The 21,153-nt window shown below is 52.1% G+C and overlaps 1 protein-coding gene across 2 annotated transcripts in view; it reads right to left on the minus strand.

The window, feature by feature from the left end:
• The window catches only part of ZDHHC14 (zDHHC palmitoyltransferase 14), a 190,925-nt gene that overhangs the window by 56,042 nt on the left and 113,730 nt on the right, over window positions 1-21,153 (minus strand). For both annotated transcript variants that reach the window (XM_080666167.1, XM_080666168.1), the window contains exon 2: window positions 14,396-14,556. In XM_080666167.1, the coding sequence (XP_080522293.1) occupies window positions 14,396-14,556 (161 nt within the window). The remainder of the gene's footprint in view (window positions 1-14,395; window positions 14,557-21,153) is intronic.

Here is a 21,153-nt window from a genome sequence, read left to right on the forward strand (position 1 = left end):
CAGGATAAACAATGGCCACACAAATGTATGGAACATTCTGCACTTGTAGAGAGCAACGTGCAGAATCTCCTTGCAGTCACCAACCAGAAGTCTGTCCGCCTCCAGGAGGACTCGGGAGTCGGCCTCCGGTCAACACCAGCCACAACGACCCAGGCAACCCGCTCACCACGCCGTCCTCTCTGCTCTTTCCTAAGAACCTGACCTTTCTGTTCGTATTCGCAGGATTGCCATAGGTGATCGCAAAACCCCGTCATCCGCATCTAAGAGAAAATGTCTCTTTTTTCTAAAACGGGAGCGGTGGTGGCGGAAGGGGCATCAGGATCTCAAGCGGATCCTTGTGGAGTCATTTAGGGCACAGGGGAGCAGGACAGCTGGCACGGCCCCTCGCCTGTCACAGGTCTGTCCTGAAGAAATGCAGGAGACAGTGGGGAGAAAAGACCATCCTCCATTGCTCCTCTGGTGGCAGCACCTTTGCCGGTGGAAATGGGATTCTTCCACGGAGACGTGAGAGAAGCACGTGTGGGACTCGCGCAGAGGAGGGTGTGAGCCAGGGTGGCACGACTGATTGGAGCAGAAGCAAAGGTGCCTGCGGTCTCCTCCAGGACCAGTGGCTCAGCTCCATCTCTCTGGGAAGAAGTTCAGCTTTGGGGGCCTCAGCCACACACCTGCGCCTGTCAGGCCCAGGAGGGCCAGGACCCAGAGAGGCAGAACTTCCCTGTGGCTCATTTCTCACCTGCACGCCCCCCGCCAAGGCTGCTAAAGAGCACACACAAGCTTTGCTAAGATGATATCTTCTTGGGTTTGGAAGGGGTGAGCTTTCTTGCAAATGAACCAATTTTCTTCCTAATTCTTCCTGGGCTGGTGCTGGGCCCTCCCCCATCCAGCCCCTTTCCTGGATCTTCCGGGGTTCTGTGCCCTTACCCTAACTCCACGGGGTTTACATAGAGCGCAAGTGACCAGGCCCTTAACTCACCCCTGCCCCAGGGGAGACTGAGGAAGGCAGACGGCAGCCACCGGCATTCTTGTGCTACTCATAGGAATGCTCTCTGCTCCGTGGCGGGCAGCGGCCCGGCGGGAGCAAAAGGGCAGCCCCGCCCAGCACCCACGTTTTAGTCGCTGGCTTGGAAAGCCTAGACTTCCAAGCTGTGAAGGAGACCTGCACCCCTGCAGGTGGAATTTATAATAATAATCAGACAAAAGGGCTCTGGCTTGGAGAGAATGTGTGTCATATTTAGACAATGCTCTGCCGACATTCCAAGCGCAGTAACGGAGACCTGAACCGGGTGAAATTACCAAACGAAAAACCAGGCATCAGGGCTCACCAGCAGGCAGAGCGGGCCTCTTCTCTGGTGCTTCCAAAATTCCAACTGACGGTTTGACACAGGAGTGTTACCAGGGCCCAGTCGGAGGTCCTGGCCTCACTGCACCAGGGCAGCCCAACGCTCCCTCCCAGGGGCGTCCTTGTGCCTGAGCGTGTGAGCAAGATTTACATCTTGTAAGGTAACAGTGTCCCCCCGGGGGCCCCTGTGAGGGTCATGGCTTTGGAGCAGCCCTTGACAAAACACACACACACGGCAGTTCCACACTGTCTGAGCACACACAGCGGTTCCACACTGTCTGAGCACACACGGCGGTTCCTCACTGTCTGCGCACACACGGCGGTTCCACACTGTCTGAGCACACACGGCGGTTCCCCACTGTCTGCGCACACACGGCGGTTCCCCACTGTCTGCGCACACACGGCGGTTCCCCACTGTCTGCGCACACACGGCGGTTCCACACTGTCTGAGTACACACGGCGGTTCCACACTGTCTGAGCACACACGGCGGTTCCCCACTGTCTGCGCACACACGGCGGTTCCCCACTGTCTGCGCACACACGGCGGTTCCACACTGTCTGAGTACACACGCACGGCGGTTCCACACTGTCTGAGCACACACGGCGGTTCCACAGTCTGAGCACACACGGCAGTTCCCCACTGTCTGAGCACACACGGCGGTTCCACATTGTCTGAGCACACACAGGGGTTCCACACTGTCTGAGCACACACGGCGGTTCCCCACTGTCTGAGCACACACGGCGGTTCCACATTATCTGAGTACACACGCACAGGGCAGTTCCCCACTGTCTGAGCACACACGGCGGTTCCCCATTGTCTGAGCACACACGCACAGGGCAGTTCCACACTGTCTGAGCACACACGGCGGTCCCCCATTGTCTGAGCACACACGCACAGCAGTTCCACATTGAGCACACACGGCAGCTCCACATTGACTGAGCACACGCGCACACGGTGGTTCCACATTGAGCACACACGGTGGTTCCACATCGTCTGAGCACACACGCACAGCAGTTCCACATTGTCTGAGCACACACGGCGGTTCTCCATTGTCTGAGCACACACGGCGGTTCCACACTGTCTACGCACACACGGCAGTTCCCCATTGACTGAGCACACACGGCAGCTCCACAGTGACTGAGCACACGCGCACACGGTGGTTCCACATTGAGCACACACGGTGGTTCCCCATTGTCTGAGCACACACGGTGGTTCCCCATTGTCTGAGCACACACAGGGGTTCCACATTGTCTGAGCACACACAGGGGTTCCACACTGTCTACGCACACACGGCGGTTCCCCATTGACTGAGCACACACGGCGGTTCCCCATTGACTGAGCACACACGGCGGTTCCCCATTGACTGAGCACACACGGCGGTTCCCCATAGTCTGAGCACACACGGCGGTTCCCCATAGTCTGAGCACACACGGCAGTTCCACATTGTCTGAGCACACACGGTGGTTCCACATGGTCTGAGCACACCCGCACACGGCGGTTCCACACTGGGAATGACAACGGCTACACCTGGCTTTAGGGATCAGCTGTCCCCGACACGAGGTGGAAGGGGTGTCTTACACATTCTTTGAGGGACACGGCACCCCAGGGCTTTGATAACCATGGGATACTCAACCCTCTCCCCCAGTTCAAGTATGAGCCCCGGAACCTGTGGCAGGTGCTCAATGGCAGCTACTCAGTCCTTCGCACCCAGTGGTATGCACAGGGGGGTTTGCTCGGCCGTGATCTGTGACGCTGGTCCCCAAGATAAAAACATGGGACGCTTCCCTAGATGAGCCCACACTAGGTCACTTGTCCAGGTGTTGTTCTTAAGTTTTTCAAGGCATTTCCCACTTGGGTCACTGCCTCCGCATCTCAGAAAACAGACCACAGGAAGGCGATCCACCCATTCCCCAATTAACCCCTTTGAGATGCATGAAATCTTGTGGTTGTTCAACCCTCCAGAGATGCCCAACTCTGCCTCCAGACGTGTGGAACACATAAAAGGTGAAGGCTCTAAAGGGGAAACTGTGATTCTCAAAGTGTGGCCTCCAGCCCCGCGTCATTAACAACTCCTGGGAACTGTCAGAAATTCAGGTGATGGGGCCCCACCCCTGACCTACTGACTCAGAGACTCTGGGGGTGGGCCCAGCAGCCCGATTAACAGCTCCTTCAGGTGGTTCTCTGCCCGCTCAAGCCAAGGACTGGTGGCCTCATCAAATGGCATGGAGTTGACCCTAATAATTAACAGCACTAAAGAGTCTGGTTAGCCCTGGCTGGTTTGGCTCAGTGGATAGAGCGTCGGCCTGCGAAATGAAAGGTCCCAGGTTCGATTCCGGTCAAGGGCACATGCCTGGGTTGTGGGCTCGATCCCAATGGGGGACTTGCAAGAGGCAGCCGATCCGTGATTCTCTCTCATCATGGATGTTTCTATCTCTCCCTCTTCCTTCCTCTCTGAAATCAATAAAAAAATATATATATATATATATATATATATATATATATTTTTTTTTTTTTTTTTTTAAAGAGTCTGTTTAGGTATTTCAGAGGACTCCACTGTTTATACCCTCACAATTACACTGACAGAAACCCAAAGCAGAACCTGTTAAGAGCGTAATTTCCCACTATCGTGGTGCCTCATGCTCAGTGAGCACCCAATAAATACACCCTCAGTGAGCGCGGGGGTGAATCAATGTTATGACGTTCTCCTTTAAAACCAAAACAAACAAAAAAAAAGATGAAGTTAAAAACCATTCGCCCCAGCTTTTCTTTCAAATAACCCCAAACAAGATAAAGAGTCTCAATAACTCTGAGAGACTCCAGTAACTATTTAGGTCCAATTTCTTGTCCTCTAAGTCTGTGCTGCCCAGCATGGCAGCCACCAGTCCTGTGTGTCTACTGGGACCGGAAGGTGGCTGGTCGGGGTTAACCTGTGCGGAGTGTGAAATACTCAGGACAAGACAGTACCAACAGAAAGAAGGTGAAAGATTTTTTTAGTATTTTTTTATACTGAATATCCATTGAAATTATAACATTTTGGATATACTAGATTAAAATACATTATAAAATTAACTTCACCTGTTCCTTTCCATTTTTTAAATTGCTGCTGCTGGGAAATTTACAATCACACGTGGAGCTGGCATTGTGTTTCTATTGGATGTGCTGATCAGTACACCGGGTGTGACTTTTATTAGGGAGGGCCCCCTGGAGGTCCCATCCTATTGATTTCCATTGGTGTAAGGAGCAAGTCTCCATCCTTAAAGGAAAATAGATTTTTAAAGTGCACTCTCCAAATTTTTTAAAATATATTTTTATTGATTTCAGAGAGGAAGGGAGAGGGAGACAGAGACAGAAACATCCATGATGATAGAGAATCCCTGATCGGCTGCTTCCTGCACGTCCCCTATTGGGAATTGAGCCCGAAACCCAGGCACATGCCCTTGACCGGAATCGAACCCAGGACCCCTCAGTCCGCAGGCCGACGCTCCATCCACTGAGCAACCCGGCCAGGGCACTCGCCAAATTTTGGTGGCATTGACCCACCTGGAGATCTGTCTTCTGGAAGGTGTTAATCTACAGCTTCCAAACAAACAGTCCTCACTTCTATCACCTATGTAAGCCAACCTTTTCCTCTACGAGCCTCAGAAGTACATTTGGGTCCATGACAAACGTGAGGAGTTTCTTCCTCTCCCTCCATGGTGGCAAGAAGGGCCTCCCTGAGGACCCGCCATGCTCCCCGCGGGCAGCCCTGTGCCTCCGCGCCCTCACCTGTGCCTTCCAGGCTCTGCACTGGCCACAGCTGGGCCCCACTGACCACGTCCACGCTGGGGACTCAGCCGATACCCTCGACTCACGTACGCAGGCCACGGTCTGAGCCTCAGATCTTACCTACGAGAAACACGAAGTACCATGGCTCTGTCTCACACAACTCAGACCGTGTACCGGGGCACAGAAGGGAAGGGAGGTACAGCCCCCCAAAACTGGCCATCAATCCCCCCTCTATAGCATTCAATGCTAAAAGGAAGGAGAAATTCACTCGGAAAGCAGACCATGAGTCGGTTCCATTGTAACGAAGCGTCAGAGGGCGACGACTGCGGCATAATTCCATAAATACCACGGACCCCAAAGCGCCATCTCAACACAGCACATGTTCGCAGAGGATGCGAGCACCTAACTGACAGGGGAACTGCTCCCTGGTCTGTTAAAATGAAACAAAGAAGCTCTTCCTAGAAAGCCTCAGTGGACCACCACCTATCGCTTCTTGGACCCTCTGACTCCTCCTCTAGCTCCTGTCTGCTGCTCAGCGTGGCCGGGCTCCACACCCCACCCCTGCTCCCCACCCCGCAGCCGCCCTGCCTCCTCCCAGGTCCCTCTCCTTCCTCCTCACAGAGTCCTCTGTTTCCGAGCTGCCTTCCCACTACGCTACCCTCGTAAGAAGAAAATACCTCCCACTTCCAGGCCCCAAGAGCGGCCCATTCTGCTGATTAGCCTTCTCCGGGGATTTCTCTCCTGAAAAGCCATTCTGGCCTCCCTCCTCCTCACACTCAGCGCACTCAGACCAACACACCCTGCCTATTCCTGATGAAGGGCCTTATCTTCGACTTCCCTCTAACACCTTCCTGGTGGACTGACTCACTCCTTCACTCAAAAGAGCTATTGTTTCACCCTCTTGCTTTACCGCCTAGCTTACCAGTTAAATAATGACAGCAATATTCCCGTGAGTCATTTAAATCTCACTTACTCTGCAGCACATACAGTTTACTTGTTGAATTTACATGGATGTGCATGTAGCTCTGCATTCTAAAATTGTTAACAGAATAGATCTTTCCTTCCGTTTAAGTAGCTGAACAGGCTAACGAACCTTCTAAAGTATTCAGAGTCCTGGACTTCCATGGCCAAGCAAAGGAGGAAGAAGAATCAGAATGAAAATGCTGGAATGGACCTTTGCACTCAGTGGGTGTACTGTACATACAGTGAAATCAGGCCCAGAGAAGGTAAAACTTTCCCCAAGGTCACACAGCAAGGGGAAGAGCCCCTGCCCATAGCCACAGTTTACTTCTAATAAAAACAGGGACTTTGAAATCGGTAAGGCACTATGTAAAGAAAAGGGGTTTATTGACATAGTTATTCATAATAATAATAATAATAATAATAATAATAATAAGTCAGTATGGCTCAGTGGTTGAGCGTTGACCTATGAACCAGGAGGTCACGGTTTGATTCCCGGGCAGGGCACATGCCCAGGTTGGCTCAGTCCCTGGTGTGCGGTGTTGCAGGAAGAAGCCAATCAATGATTCTCTCTCATAACTAATGTTTCTATCTCTCTCTTCCTCCCTCTCTCTTCCTCTCTGAGTTCAATAAAAATATATATTTTTTAAAAAAGAATAAGATACCACTTAGAGGCACTGCAGGGAGGTTATTCCACTGAGTGAGTCTGGGGTTAAAATATGACTTGAGAGCTTAAGAGGAGGGGAAGCAGACGCTGACTGTGGGAGAGGAAGTTGCAGGTCGGGTCACGGTCACGGTCACCGTCACCACTGAGAGGTGGGAAGACATCAAGGCCGGGCTTCTCAGCTTTCAGGAACCACCGCTGTCTTGTTTAAAAGGCAGCTTCTGGGTCAGCTGGTGGGCAGGGCCTGAGGTTCTGCCGTTCTCACAGGCTCCCAGGTGTGTTGACGTGGCTCTTTCACAGACCTCGGACCTTGCTTTGAGTCACAAGGATTTAGGGGTTAGGTTTCAGAAGCAAAAAGGTCCAAGGAGAGGCACAGGACCTGGACGTGGAGTAGGGGCCCCAGGGCCAAGTCCAGGGGCTGTCACCGAGCAGCCCTGTGCAGGCCCAGGTGGACGTGTACCTGCCTCCCGCTGAGCCTCATGTGCAGGTCTGTGAACTGAAGGGCTTGTCCAGGATGCTGGCCATGATTGCTGGAATGCCCTGGGACTCGGAGCACTGCAGCGGACCAGCACACCTGCAGGCAGGAAGCCCTTTCAGGAGCTGGGAGGGTCTCCGCGTCGGCAGCTGTGTCAGTGCCCCGGTGGGTAGGGTGGCCTTTGATCTCCAGTCACATGCTCCAGACCACCTGTGGCATATTCTTGAACCACATGGTCCCAATTTTTCCACCCTTTTCATGCCATTTGATCTTTCGCTTCCCATGCTCCCTTGAGGCTGACCTTTTCCTCACCCTTGTTATTTCATCATCCTTCCCCTTCTATGGTGTGGGGTACAGAACTGATTATAATTACAGTGTGTTTCCTTTCTTTTTAAGCAGAGCATGTCAACACTGTTCTATGCCATCATTTTGCTGATTGAACACAAACTTGTTAAAGAATGTGACACTGGTGCTGAGAGAGAAAGAGAGAAAGGTTGAGAGAGAGAGAGAGAGAGATTTCCCTTATCTGAAATGAAGTAAGACCATTGCTTTTAGGGAGGAGTTCACCAATGCTAAAAGATTCCAATCTTTTCTATAGAATTGTGCATACGTACACATAGGTAAGTCACACCTTCAACTATGTTAGGAGAGACATCCAGTAGATTCAGGATGGGAAGTACGGGAGCCACTAAAACACTTTTGTGGATTTAGGAACTTAGATTCCTAAGCTCAGAGCAGCATGAGCTCGAAAGTGTGATCTCATCAAGTTAAAGAGCCCCCTTATCTAAGTTTTTTCCCCTGTGAGAAGGAGCGACGCACCACGTGCCACCCACGGAGCTACCTGGAGGGCTGTGAAGATGACGCTGTAAGGGCATCCATCACGAGAAGGGAGGCGCTGTGGGTGGTTGTCTATGTCATTCTAATTCTCCACTCCGACCAGCACAGGCCCCATCCCAACCTCACAAACAAGTACATACGTTCAAATCAGAAACTGGCTTTGGTTCCCACACCATGGACGTTCCCACACATTTGCATTTTATTGGAAGAAGAAGTCATATAGGTCCCAATGAACTTTCCGGGTGAAAAATGCCCATCCTTCCAAACCCTTTGGAAACACAAAATCTCCAGCTCCTTCCCTCCCTCAGAAGTAAACCCTTCAAAACCTTGTGGTATCTCCGCGAACGCCATCATTTGGATGGTGACATCTGGTTCCCAGCTCTCCCGGCTGGGATTTGTTTTAAAGGGACAGTGAGGCATTCTGACTTTTGGAGCCACCGCCCTGCGTTTGTGTGGGAGGACCGCGGCCTCCCTTCCCTAGCACCCGTGCACACTACACAATGCTAGCAATTTCCCTCCAATAGGCAATCTACCTTTTTTATTCCTAGAATGCCAGTTTCTTCAAAAGCCTTGGTCTCTTCCAGAAGGTATTTCGGACACGGTAGGACGCCCGCTGCCCACTTTCCTTAGCTCCTTCACGATGCCAGGGACGATTCCAGCATCACTGGAGAGGGCCCCTATATCTTCAGGCGGCGCCAAGAGGCGCGCCAGGCGGTCTGTAGCTTCCCTGTACTTCTTCCTTCTCTGCCCATGGGGGCCCAGGATTTGAGAACCAGGCCCTCCAGCCTCCATGGATGTGACGGGAGAGGCAGTGGATGGGACAGGAGAGTTGAGGGCTGGATGATGGAGACAGACTATAACTCGGGAAGTGCCACCTGCCCCTCAGGGCCTGGCTCCCCAAGGCAACTAGACGGTGGGCAGTGCGTGCTGTGGTTCAGGGCACGGACCTGCATGAAACCCCAGCCCTGGCCCCGTGACCTGGGAAGTCACCTTTCCTCCTGAGCACCGGCCTCTCAGCAATGCAGTGCGGACATCTAGTGTGCGGTACGCCCAGTGCTCGCAAAGCGTGTGGAAGACTTAACCACAGAGCGTTGACGGTGACAGCCCCAGCGAGCGGAGGTCGTGAGTGTTGGATGAGATCGTCATGGGAAGAGCTTACATGACGCCCGGCTGCCCGGCACGGGAGAAGCACTAGATGAGAACTAGCTACTAATATTATCTACCTGTTCATCGCGGACCAATAAACCACTGCTTTACAGGAAAGCACAGGGAATGTTTCACTTTAAGGGGCACAGGTAAATGCTTACGCTGGTGCATGGAAGGGACTGTCCCAAAGCTAATGAAACGGCGTCACAGTAAGTCTGGGAAGAACGGGGCGCAGAGGGCAGGGGAGGAGGCGGGGAGGGCGGCACACTCTGAACAGTGCGCTGGGCCTGCCTCGCAGAATGGTCACGAGACGCCAAAGCGACCACTGCAGACGAGAATTCCACAGAGCAGGGGGCCTCAAACTTTTTAAACGGGGGCCAGTTCACTGTCCCTCAGATCGTTGGAGGGCCGGACTATAGTTTAAAAAAAAAAAAAACTATGAACAAATTCCTATGTGCACTGCGGGCCCGGGACGCGTCGGCTGCTAAGCAGGACAGGCAGCGGCACCCGGCGGGCCGGATACATGTCCTCGGCGGGCCGCATGTGGCCCGCGGGCCGTAGTTTGAGGACCCCTGCCCCAGAGGCTAAGCTGCGTGCACCTGGAGGTGAGTTGGGGGATGCAAATGAGAATTGGGGGAAACGGTCAGAAAATGTCACCTTCCAAAAAGAAAAGTGGCAGTAGTCAAATTAACCACCTATGCTGCCTCCTGCCTTCTTTCACTTTTTTTTTTAGCATATTCAGAAGTGCGGACATCTAGTGTGCAGTACGCACAGTGCTCGCAAAGCGTGTGGAAGACTTAACCACAGATCAACCACAGACAGCAGATTAATCACAAGGCAAGAAATAAGAAACCATAAAAATGTAAAGCAACTTGATGGTGAATGCTACCAGTAGGAATAACTAACAAAAAAAGAAATCAATAATGGCTTAAAAAAATGTACATGGTAAAAAATTAAATCACCAGGAAAATTTGACTTAGTGGATATAACAGTTCTATAAGAAAATTCATATTGCAATGTTCGTGATACAAAAAACTGACTATAAATTTTATGTAGAGAAAGAAATTACTCCGATAAAAATAATTTCAGTAAAATAAAAATGTATGTGGGGGAAATTGGAAATAGTTTAGTCTTGCAATAGAGAAAATTGACTGTGGTCTTAAGTCGGCATCATAGTGTTCTCAGGAAGTATTTTCTTCAACAGAAATCTGTCAGTGCTGTTAAAATTGCAATTATAGCTCTAGCTGGTTTGGCTCAGTGGATAGAGCGTCGGCCTGCGGACTGAAGGGTCCCAGGTTCGATTCCAGTCAAGGGCATGTACCTTGGTTGCGGGCACATCCCCAGTAGGTGGTGTGCAGGAGGCAGCTGATCGATGTTTCTCTCTCATTGATGTTTCTAACTCTCTATCCCTCTCCCTTCCTGTCTGTAAAAATCAATAAAAAAATATATTAAAAAATTGCAATTATAATGTTTCTACTGTGAAACACAGAATGAAGAGTCTTTGGGGGGGGGGGGGAAGCCGAGCAGGTGGAATGGGTGGTCACACCGTCCTGTCCCCACGGAACTCTGCCCAGGCACCGGGCTCTCTGGGGCCGTGCAGACCCACCGGGCTGCGGGCTACCAGCAGGGCCTGCGCTTCCCCAGCACCCAGAGCCACCGAGCCACCTTCCTAACCCTCTCCTCTAGGGAGGCCCACTCTGAGGGCGAATTTAGGAATCAGTGCGAGATAAACTTTAGTCTTAGAAATAGTGATTGGCTCTGTGGACTACAAGAACACGTTTTGTATGAGAATTTGACCAAAAGAGTGGGGGTGGGAAGATGAGAGAGGGAGACGGAAGAGTAGGAAAAGAGGAGGAGGAGGGGAGAAGGAGAGGAGGGGGAGGAGGGGTGAGGATGAAGGAGGAGGGTCGAGGGGGAGAAGTAAGAGGGAGGGTTGGAGGAAGAGAGGAACAAAGAGAGAGAGGGGGCGGGCAAGAGATGGAGAAAGACAGAGACAGAGAGGAGGGACGGACACACACACACACACACACACACACACACACGCCTTCGCACTGTGTCTGCCGAGTGGTTTCTGGCCAGGGAGCAAAAGTGCCCCGTGAACAGTTGTTCAGATTCTGCCACAGCACAGGTGGCTTTTTAAAGCCCGCCCAGCTTCCTTGGGTCCGATTCCACCCTCACCAAGCAGGATCGCTTCCTGGTGCCAGGGTTACCTTGTCCCAGGAGCGTTTCCTAAGTAACCAGCCTTGTTTTGGGAGCCCCACCGCCGGACGAGGTCCCGTTTCAGCCCGTGGTTGACTTCCGGGCTTTCGCTCTTTAGGGGTGTCGAGGGGCCAGGAAAGACGGTGCAGGGCGCATGTGGACGTGAGCAGAGGGGGGCCTGCCGCTTTGCTGCCTGGAGAGGTCTGTCCCGAATCGAAACAAAATGCTCTGATCCCAAACCAGCCGCTGAGTGTCTGGCTGTCCGAGTGAACGAAAGAAATGGAGTTTCCGATACTCGCTTCCAAGCAGGACTCCGGTGACCCGGCCAGACCGCCCTGGGCCCCCGCTGCCCTTCTTTGCTGTCTATCTGGTGGCAATGCCAGTTACCAGGAAAGTTCTTTCAGAAAAAAAACTGTGTAAGGCGTTTCAAGAGACTTGTCAACACAGACACACAGCCTCCTCCTCGCCAGGAAGCTGAAGATGGGAGTGTTCAGATCCTCGGCAAACCTTTAACAAGTTACCCAGAGGGCTGGCCTCAAGCTATTATGGGCTATTATGGGCTTCTGTAAGTAGAGGTATACTACACATAATTAGAATTAATAACCCTAATAATAAAACATTTCTAAGCCTCATTCTTCATGTTTTTAGTTAGACAGCACAAAATAAATGTGCTCAGATTTCACTGAAACATAATGTCATTTTCCACAGCCGAGAAACACCTGGGAGGACTCGATATGAAGTGTCAGACCCCCACCACCGGCGCTGCCACTCATTCCTATCCCATTGCGGGTCGGTTTCTATGAGAACCTATGTTTGTGGGAGGTGAAGAGAGAACTGGGTAGGGAAAAGAGGATCATTTCTCTTAGGAAAGTACTACCATTCTCTGAGCTAACCTGACAAGAACCCTACAGAATGCGCGTCATTGTCCCCATATGCAGATGAGAACAGGAGGTATGGCATTTAGAAGGTGTAGACCAGCCTGGGGTCACACAGCTCCGAGGGGGAGCCCATCTGCCTCCTCTCTCCTTCCTTTTCGCCGCTGGCGGATTACTGTGTTATGACTTACCGTCACCGTGTGGTTATGACAGTGTAGTATCCTTCACAAACGTGTAGTAGAATGGTTTTAGTAAACCTCTTCGCTTGCACAACCATCACTGCGATCTAATTTCAGATCATTTTCATTACTCCACACCAGGGGTCCTCAAACTTTTTAAACAGGGGGCCAGTTCACTGTCCCTCAGACCGTGGGAGGGCCGGACTATAGTTTAAAAAAAAAACTATGAACAAATTCCTATGCGCACTGCGGGCCCGGGACGCGTCGGCTGCTAAGCAGGACAGGCAGCGGCACCCGGCGGGCCGGATACATGTCTTCGGCGGGCCGCATGTGGCCCGCGGGCCGTAGTTTCAGGACCCCTGCTCCACACAGTCCTGGCATGTCTGTATGCATCAACCCTCATTCCTCCACCCCCCCCACCCCTCCCCCCAGGCCATCACCAACCTGCTTTCTCTCTCTAAAGATGTGCCCTGCCTGGACATTTCATGTGAACAGAATCATATAAACACAACACAGAGTCTTCTGATCGGGCCTCTTTCACTTTGCATAACGTTTTAAGGTTCACCCGTGTTGTAGGTACGTGCTCATGTGATGTGGCGCAGACGACGGTTCCTATAGGCTAGCCCTGTTCCCTGGAGGACACTGGGCCTGAGCTCCCTCTCTCCTCCGACATGCCAACCTGGGGAGAACGACTAGGAAACCTGGGTTCGAGGCTCTGGCTCGGCCACCTTCTCCCATTTAGCTTCTCCCCCACAAACGTGCTTGGAAGTGATCAAGTTCAATGACAGCCTTTATAAATTATTCATGTGCTATAAATGCAAAGCCTTAAAGCATGAATTATTTGAAATCCCGAGATGCAATGACTAAGAAAGAGATGTATCTATCCCCAGCAGAAGAAAGGATTTTCCTCCCCCTTCTTCCCGGCCTCAGGACACAAGAAGGCTGCTTCCCACCTGACGACTCACCACGCCCTCCCGCTATCGGCTCCCTCACTGCTCTCCTCCCAGGAGACAGAGACGGAGGATGCAGGCGGAAGCTCAGAGAAGGACAGAGCTGTGCCTCAGTGCCTGGGGATGGCAGACCAGAGCAGATGCTATCTACTGAGGCCCAGACCTGTACCCCATTTCCCCGGGGCAATGGGGATCTCTCAGCCGAGTGAGGCTGGGCACGGATGCCCGGGCGTCAGGGGGCAGGGGGCAGGGAGAGGACATCTGCCCATGGCTTCTCATGCATCACCTAACGTTCTTAGAGCCCTCACTGCCCTCTGCCACTCCTGTCCAATTATCACCACGTCCCCCAAAGCTACAAGTTCACAAATGCACACTTCCAAGAAAAAGCTCCCATTTAATAGGAAAAAAAGGACTTACACGTTTGTTGTGCGAGGGATTGGGATTTGTTTTAATAGCTTTCAAATGGATTGCGGTAAACTTTTCATCATAGGATCTCATTATCTAAGGAAGACTAAAGCTGTTCATCTCAATACACAGATCACAGATACATATCTGCGTTATCTCTAAGTAAGAAAGAGATTCTGGTCCGCGGCCGGAGAACTGAGCCAGTAGTTTCAGGTTTAGTTTACAGTTTAGTCTCAGTTTGCAGGTTTCTACGATGGGACCAGAGTTAGGCTATGACGATCACAAAGAACAGAGCACAGGCACCGACTGCAGACCTTCAGGACTGACGCGGACACCCGCGTTTCATGGGGACGGCAGGAAACAGAGCTCAGTGCGATGCTGGGCGAGTGGCACCACCAGCCACCACAGGGCAGGGGCACCCGTCCTGTCTTACCTCTGACCACCTTCCATCCCACCTTCTACTCAGGTCCTCCTGAAGGCTTCAGGGACTCAGCCGCAGCGCCTCGTCCCCGTCCGTCCTCGCCCCGGCCCTCTCGCAGGGCAGCGGCGGCTGAGCACGGGTGGGAGGGGACCGAGGTAAGGGCAGATCTTCAGCGTTACCTATTTGCCTTTCCAGGTCGGCGGCTTCATCAGGCGTGGCTCGCGGAAGGACTCCGGGGTCACTGAAGCTGGTGCGAAGCAGGGTCCCCATCACAAAGAAGAACAGGATGCCACCAACCACGGGAATGGCAGGGGTGATTTTCACTGCGAGGTACGGGCAGCTGCCAGCAGGTGGGAAGGCGGGAGAGGGGGGAAGGAAGGAAAGATAACGTCAGTAATCAACAGTACGCAGTCTAGATTTTCCAAGCTAAAGGCTTCTTTGAAGAAGCAAAATTGATTTCCATTAAAAATTCATCTACGCTAAGTGTTTACATTTGGGGAGGCCTACCTTCTCTCCCGCAGACGGTGCAACCCTCCCTTCCCAGCCACAACCAGCCAGGCCCTCGGCTCCCACAGCGCCACCAGCAAAGACGCTGGCGGGAGAATGGGGACAACCCTGCTGTCCGATCAACACCGGATGTACCGACACGGCCCATGGATCTGTGATCCTCCTCCCACCCCTGGAGACATCACACTGAGCGGGCCTTTCCGCACTGGGTCACGCAACCTGGGGCACAAAATGCTGAGAAATGCACATTCATCCTCAAAAGGCAAAAAAAAAAAAAATCTTTAAATCAATATTTTGGAGTTTACCTACTAAAAGAGGTTAACGAGCTATGGAAATGAACTTGCAACCAGTTTCCAGAAAGAATGAAGGGGTTTGGTGGCTGGGCTATTATAACCGCCTGCTCTTCAGGAAGACGCTGGAGCTTCCATTGCTGAGCACGGCCAGCTCACTGCGGGAAGCCCCTTCACTGTCCTCCAGCCCGTGAGCGGACAGGCAGCCAGGGCGGTGGGGGCAGGAAAGGGGTCCGTGGGACAGACTCCAGTCTAGGCCAGCAGGGATCTGGGGGCCAGGAGCCAGGGCAGCTGTGTGCACCACGCTCTGGCCCACTGCTGCTGCCCCTTGACGCCACAGAGGGCGAGAGAGGCCGAGTGAGAATGTGCTCGATGCCTGAAGCTGAGTGAAGGACGGGGTCTGCCGGCCGTGGCTGTCTACCGTCACCACGCTCAGTGCCATCACAGGTGCCGAGGAGCACAGCACGGAATCACGGAGTTGTAACAGCTCGAGTGAAAAGCGCCTCCCAGAGGCTCCACCCCATCAGTGACACTCTTCCAGGTACTGAAGGCGAAGCAGGGGCTGGAGAAGGATGAGGAGGCGACTGGGCCTAGTTGGTCCCCAACACCCCACTCCCGTGCAGTGCTTATGGGGGCGGGGTGGTGGTAAGGTGCCTGATGGGATGGCATGGCGATGTCCAGGCCTCAAGGACCACAGGCCATGATCCCCTTTGCCAGGGCCAGACACTAGCGGGTCAGAGGCCGGGCCTTCAGGAGGATGCTGACGTGGACATGAGGATGGTCACTGGGCACTGAAGGCCCGAGGCCTCGCCTGAGGCCCCTGCTCTGAAGAAACCCAGAGGCGTCATAACTACTCTCAGAAGGGGGACGGTGACCCCAAACACGACCAGGCGGGACTTCCTGCCAGGCAGGTGGCCTCCAAAAGAGTCATGTGATTCAGAGACAAAATACATGACATTCTAACATCTCTTCCTCTCTCCCACACCGACCACCTGCAGAACCTGAGCAAAACAAACAAACAAAATCGTGTCACCTCATCCGCACTGCCGGCTGTGACTTCTCTTCACAGGATTCATGGGAAACCATAAAAAAACCACTGTCGTTCCTGCTCCAATGTGGCCCGTCCAAACTCCCAGATACTTGGAGCCTCTTTAACATCCTCAGGGATTCTCATAAGAAAGCAAATTTGGCAAAGCGAGCAAGAAGATATAAAAAGCTTGCCCTCGCTGGTTTGGCTCAGTGGATAGAGCGTCGGCCTGCAGACCAAAGGGTCCCGGGTTTGATTCCGGTCAAGGGTTGCGGGCTCGATCCCCAGTAGGGGGCAGCAGATCAACGATTCTCTCTCATCATTGATGTTTCTATCTCTCTCTCCCCTCTCCCTTCCTCTCTGAAATCAATAAAAATATATTTTTTAAAAAGGAACTTGCTGTGGGAAACTATATGTGAGAGAGTCTACCTAAAAAATCCCCTTTGGGGACATCATCACTTAAATTATGAAAAGGACTTTATAAATCCAACTAAATCTGCTCTGTATAAAAACGATCATTGCTGCTCTGGCTGGGTGGCTCAGTTGGTGGAAATGTCCCATACACCGAAAGGTCTTGGTTCAATCCCCGGCCAGGCGTGTACAGAAGGCAACCAACCCATGTTTCTCTCTCACATCAGTGTTTCTCTCCATCTCTCTCTCCCTCTAAAATTAATAAAAACGGAAAAGCTTCAAGTTAAATAAGGATTTAAGAAGTGGCAAATAGCACTCAGTGTGTACTCCTGGATTTGTAACAGGAATATAGGAGTCCTGACAAGTGGGAAGATTGTAAAGGATGGCGCCCTCCCCCCCTCACGTGGGCTAGTGCAGAGCTGGCATTTCAACTTGAGACACGTGGAGAATAAAAGTCAGTCAGAAAATGACCGTCTTCCCTTTAGAGATTCAATATAAACTGACAATAAAAATCACATATATACTGCACCAAACTCGAACTCCAAAGTGGGGTGCAGGGGGAGCAACACGTGAATCTGAAACAAGCTTTCTCCGTCTCCCTTTCAGAACTGCCCCTGCCCTAGCTGCTGCATGAACGCGCGGGTCCAGGGCTTTCCCGGTCATGAGATGACGGGAACTGAAAGAGCAGTCCCAGCGAACGAGGACACTTCCAACGCGGCGAGCTAAACCTCCTCCTCGCACCCATCTGGCAGGTGCAGTCCGGCCCTCCGTGGCTCAGGGCGGGAAGGCGGGCTGGCAAGTGCTGGTTTGAACAGCTCCATCCCAGGTGGCTTCCGTATTGAGGGTCTCCCGGATATTTAACCCTCACCCTGAGTCTGTGAGTTCTTCAGAGCCCCCACGGGATCCAGTGTGCTGCCCTCGAGGCACCGTTGCCCTCCTTCAACCCAGAGCCCACCCTTCTAACCACTCTCTCTTTCTTTTTAAAAATTTTATTTTTATTGATTTCAGAGAGGAAGGGGGAGGGAGAGGGAGATAGAAACATCAATGATGAGAGAGAATCACTGATCGGCTGCCTCCTGCATGCTCCCTACTGGGGATCGAGCCTGCAACCAGGGCATGTGCCCTTGACCGGAATTGAACCTGGGACCCTCCAGTCTGCAGGCTGACACTCTCTTCACTAAGCAAAACCAGCTAGGGCCCAACCTCTCTCTTTTTAAAACATTTTTTTTTTTATTGATTTCAGAGAGGAAGGGGGAGGGAGAGAGAGAAACATCAATGATGAGAGAGAATGATCCGATTGGCTACCTCCTGCATGCTCCCTACTGGGGATTGAGCCCGAAACCAGGGCATGTGTCCTAATTGGGAATCGAACCGTGACCTCCTGGTTCATAGGTCAACACTCAACCACCGAGCCACTCCGGCCGGGCTCCCACCCACATCTCTTTGCCCCTCCCTCCTCCCCCACGTTCCTGTCTTGTCTGAAACCTGGGTTGCACTCAATTCCTTGGCTCTGGCTTCCCTCCCTGGGGCCAGCTGGAGCAGCCCCCTCGGCCCTCTGCCCACCACAGGCTCCCCTCTCCGTCTGCCCACACACTGCCCGCTCTGTGCCACATGGCTCCGCTCAGGAGCCTGCAACCACCCCTTTTCCTGCCAAATCAAGTTCCAGCTCCTGGTCTGCCATCCACATCCTATCGCACGTGCCCGTCTCGTCTCTCCTCCTCCTCCTCCGTCCCACTCCCCTTTTCTCACATTCGAGGGCAGGTGGACCTCTCGGCCTTCCCCAACAGCCCCCCGCCCACCCAGCCCATCTCAGCTCCTTAAAGCCTCCCCAACGTTCAAGTTCCTATAAAGACGCTGTGAGAAGTTGGCCTTGGCTCATCCCCAAACCGAAGTGATGGCTTCTTTGTCTGAACCTCCCTGATATTTTGGCTTGCCCCTCTCCTGTGGGCCTGTGGCTATCTGTGGACATGCCTCAGTGCCGGGCTGGGCTGGAAGTCCCGCAGGGTGAGACCTGGCACAATGTGCCATACATGACAGGTGCCTGGTACACACTTGCTGAGGAGCTCAATGAATGGGACTCACTGGCTGACTTGCACTGTGACACGGAAAAGAGGGGAGTGACGTCAGCCAGGCCCTCAACGTCAACAATGTGCCTGTGTCTAGGGCAGTCTTGGGCAAACTACGGCCCGCGGGCCGGATCTGGCTGTTCTATCCGGTTCTCTTGCTCTCCCCTCCGCTCCTTTACTTTGAATTTATATTAGTTCACACAAACACTCCATCCATGCTTTTGTTCCGGCCCTCCGGTCCAGTTTAAGAACCCATTGTGGCCCTCGAGTCAAAAAGTTTGCCCACCCCTGGGCTAGGGCTTGCTTCTGTCTCCCAAGCTTGCTGGTCCCATGACCTTCTTCAAACAGGTGCAGAGGCTCTGCCCGTCCAGGAGGCTTCCGTGGCCGAGTTTACAAGGTTCCCTGAGTTGAGCGTGTAAATGAACACAGACCCAGCATTAACTTGAACCTCTAAGCCCTCCACACGCTGAAGTTCTAGCAGATGAAACATCTCATGTTGGTACAGCCCGGTACAATACGAGGTGCTCTGACAGTCCCCTGTCCCATCAGCCTCCATGTGACAAAGAACCATGTCAGTTTCTCCCTGAAATTTTGGACAATGCTCTTTACAAAAGCAGCGGAATTCACGCCTCTCAGCAAACCGGGAGGCCAGAGCTACACACCCCTTGCAGCTGCTGCTGGGAAAAGCAGGGCACGTGTGCAGTCCTTCTGGTAAAGAGGAGGCAGCAAGCGGACCTGCCCACGACAGACGGACAGATCGATAGACCGCCAGGGGAGGCCAGGCTCGTGGGGGATCTCAGCCAGCCAGCCCTCAGCCACTGCAGGGCGTGGCAGCCCAAGCACCACAGAGAGAAGAAAATGCCTAGCCCGAGTCCAGACCACTCGGTATGGCTCCTTCCCAGTCCTGAGCGACTGTGCTGGGAGCTCCGATCCCGAGTGGGATCTGCGAGGAGGAGCCCTCCTTCCCTGAGGCTCTGGGTTTGATACAAGATGAGGCTGCAGCTGCCACAGCTATAAACACCAAGCGGAGTCCTCTTTCCGGCTGCGGAACCGTGACCTACATACAGCCGGGGCCTCGCGGAAAAAGGCTACCAGCGTCTGTCTTCCCGAAGCTCAGCGGGAAGGTGGCTGGAGGGAGAGCACGAGAATCTGAAAGCATGCATCTCACAGCGGAAAAGGACTGGGCGATGGTGGCACCAGACCAAACAAATGCTCACAGGGTGCGCAGCCTTCGGAACGGCCCCTCCTCCCACGCACATCCCTGCGAGCTGAGTTTCGATGTGATGATTGAATGTCTGTTATAAACGGTCAGCTCCCTGTGCATTAGAGGTGAAGAAGGTCCTTCCAGGTAACGAGTAGAAAATGAAGCATTGCCAAGGATGGGAAGCCGTTTTTCCAGTTCCAATGGCAATCATTTCAAATACACACACACACACACACACACACACACACACATATTGATTTCAGAGAAGAAGGGAGAGGGAGAGATAGAAACATCAATGATGAGAGATAATCACTGATTGGCTGCCTCCTGCACATCCCACACCGGGGATCGAGCCCACAACCTGGGCATGTGCCCTGAATGGGAATCGAACTGTGACCTCCTGGTTCGTAGATCAATATTCAACATGCCTGCTGGGTATCTTCTCAAATCTTTAGGAAAAACAATTATGTGTGTTTCGATCTTCATACATGAAGGGTGGAACTGTTTGCTGGGTGCCATATTACTGGACACCATGCAATTAGTGTGTTTTGTCATTAACTATGACAAAGTTATTTTGCCATCAGATACTGACGTCCCAGAATCAATACTGTCAGTCGTCCTGCTTCCATGGTCAGAGGCTGACCGCCTCACATGCTGTAATTTGACGTAAAACTGGTTCCTTGGACAAAATCCTGGGACTCAATTAACTTCTTAAACATTTCAGATAGGAAATCTGGATTTCATTATCGGGTGGCTAGTCTCTCTGTTTTTTCCACAGAACATTCTTGGGGGAAAGATTAGCTTTCCATAAAAAACAAAACCAAAACAACATTAACAAGATGTAGCAGAAACATTCAAACCAAGAGGCCTTGGGAACGCAAAGTGGAGAGTCCTTTTCCATATCAAAACAATGTGAGTTGTGTTAGTATTTTGCCTGCAAATGGATGCACAGACCAAAAAAAAAAAAAAAATCCTGTTAATTGTGGCTCAGGACCCATAACTACAACATGGTGCTTGTGTTCTGTGGAAGCTCGAGCATACGGGTTTATATTTCAAAACAAGGGCAGCAGTGAGAGCTGTACAAGAAGCGTAAGTGGCCTTGCTTCGTTGACGCTGCATCCTCGCGGGTTTCTGTGCTCCAGAAATCCCACCCTTAACCCGTTATTTTAAATTTCAGGGTCTTCGTGGCCCTGCATTTCCATAATAGACAGTGAAGGCAAATGATCATAAAGTGAAATAATCTGAGCCAATGCCTCACACGTCTGAAACAACAACAGCGTAGCTTTGTGAAGAATGGAGGTTGTAAGGGTTATAATAAAAATGATCTTCCTCCTTTGCCTATGAGTCACTGTAAAAATAAATGTATTTTTCATTTATAGGCAGGGACATAAACACCATTAACTTTATGGTTTGCTCCTTAATCACATACACA

This window comes from Plecotus auritus (genome assembly GCF_963455305.1).
Source record: "Plecotus auritus genome assembly, chromosome: 4".
NCBI classification, from domain to species: Eukaryota; Metazoa; Chordata; class Mammalia; order Chiroptera; family Vespertilionidae; genus Plecotus; species Plecotus auritus.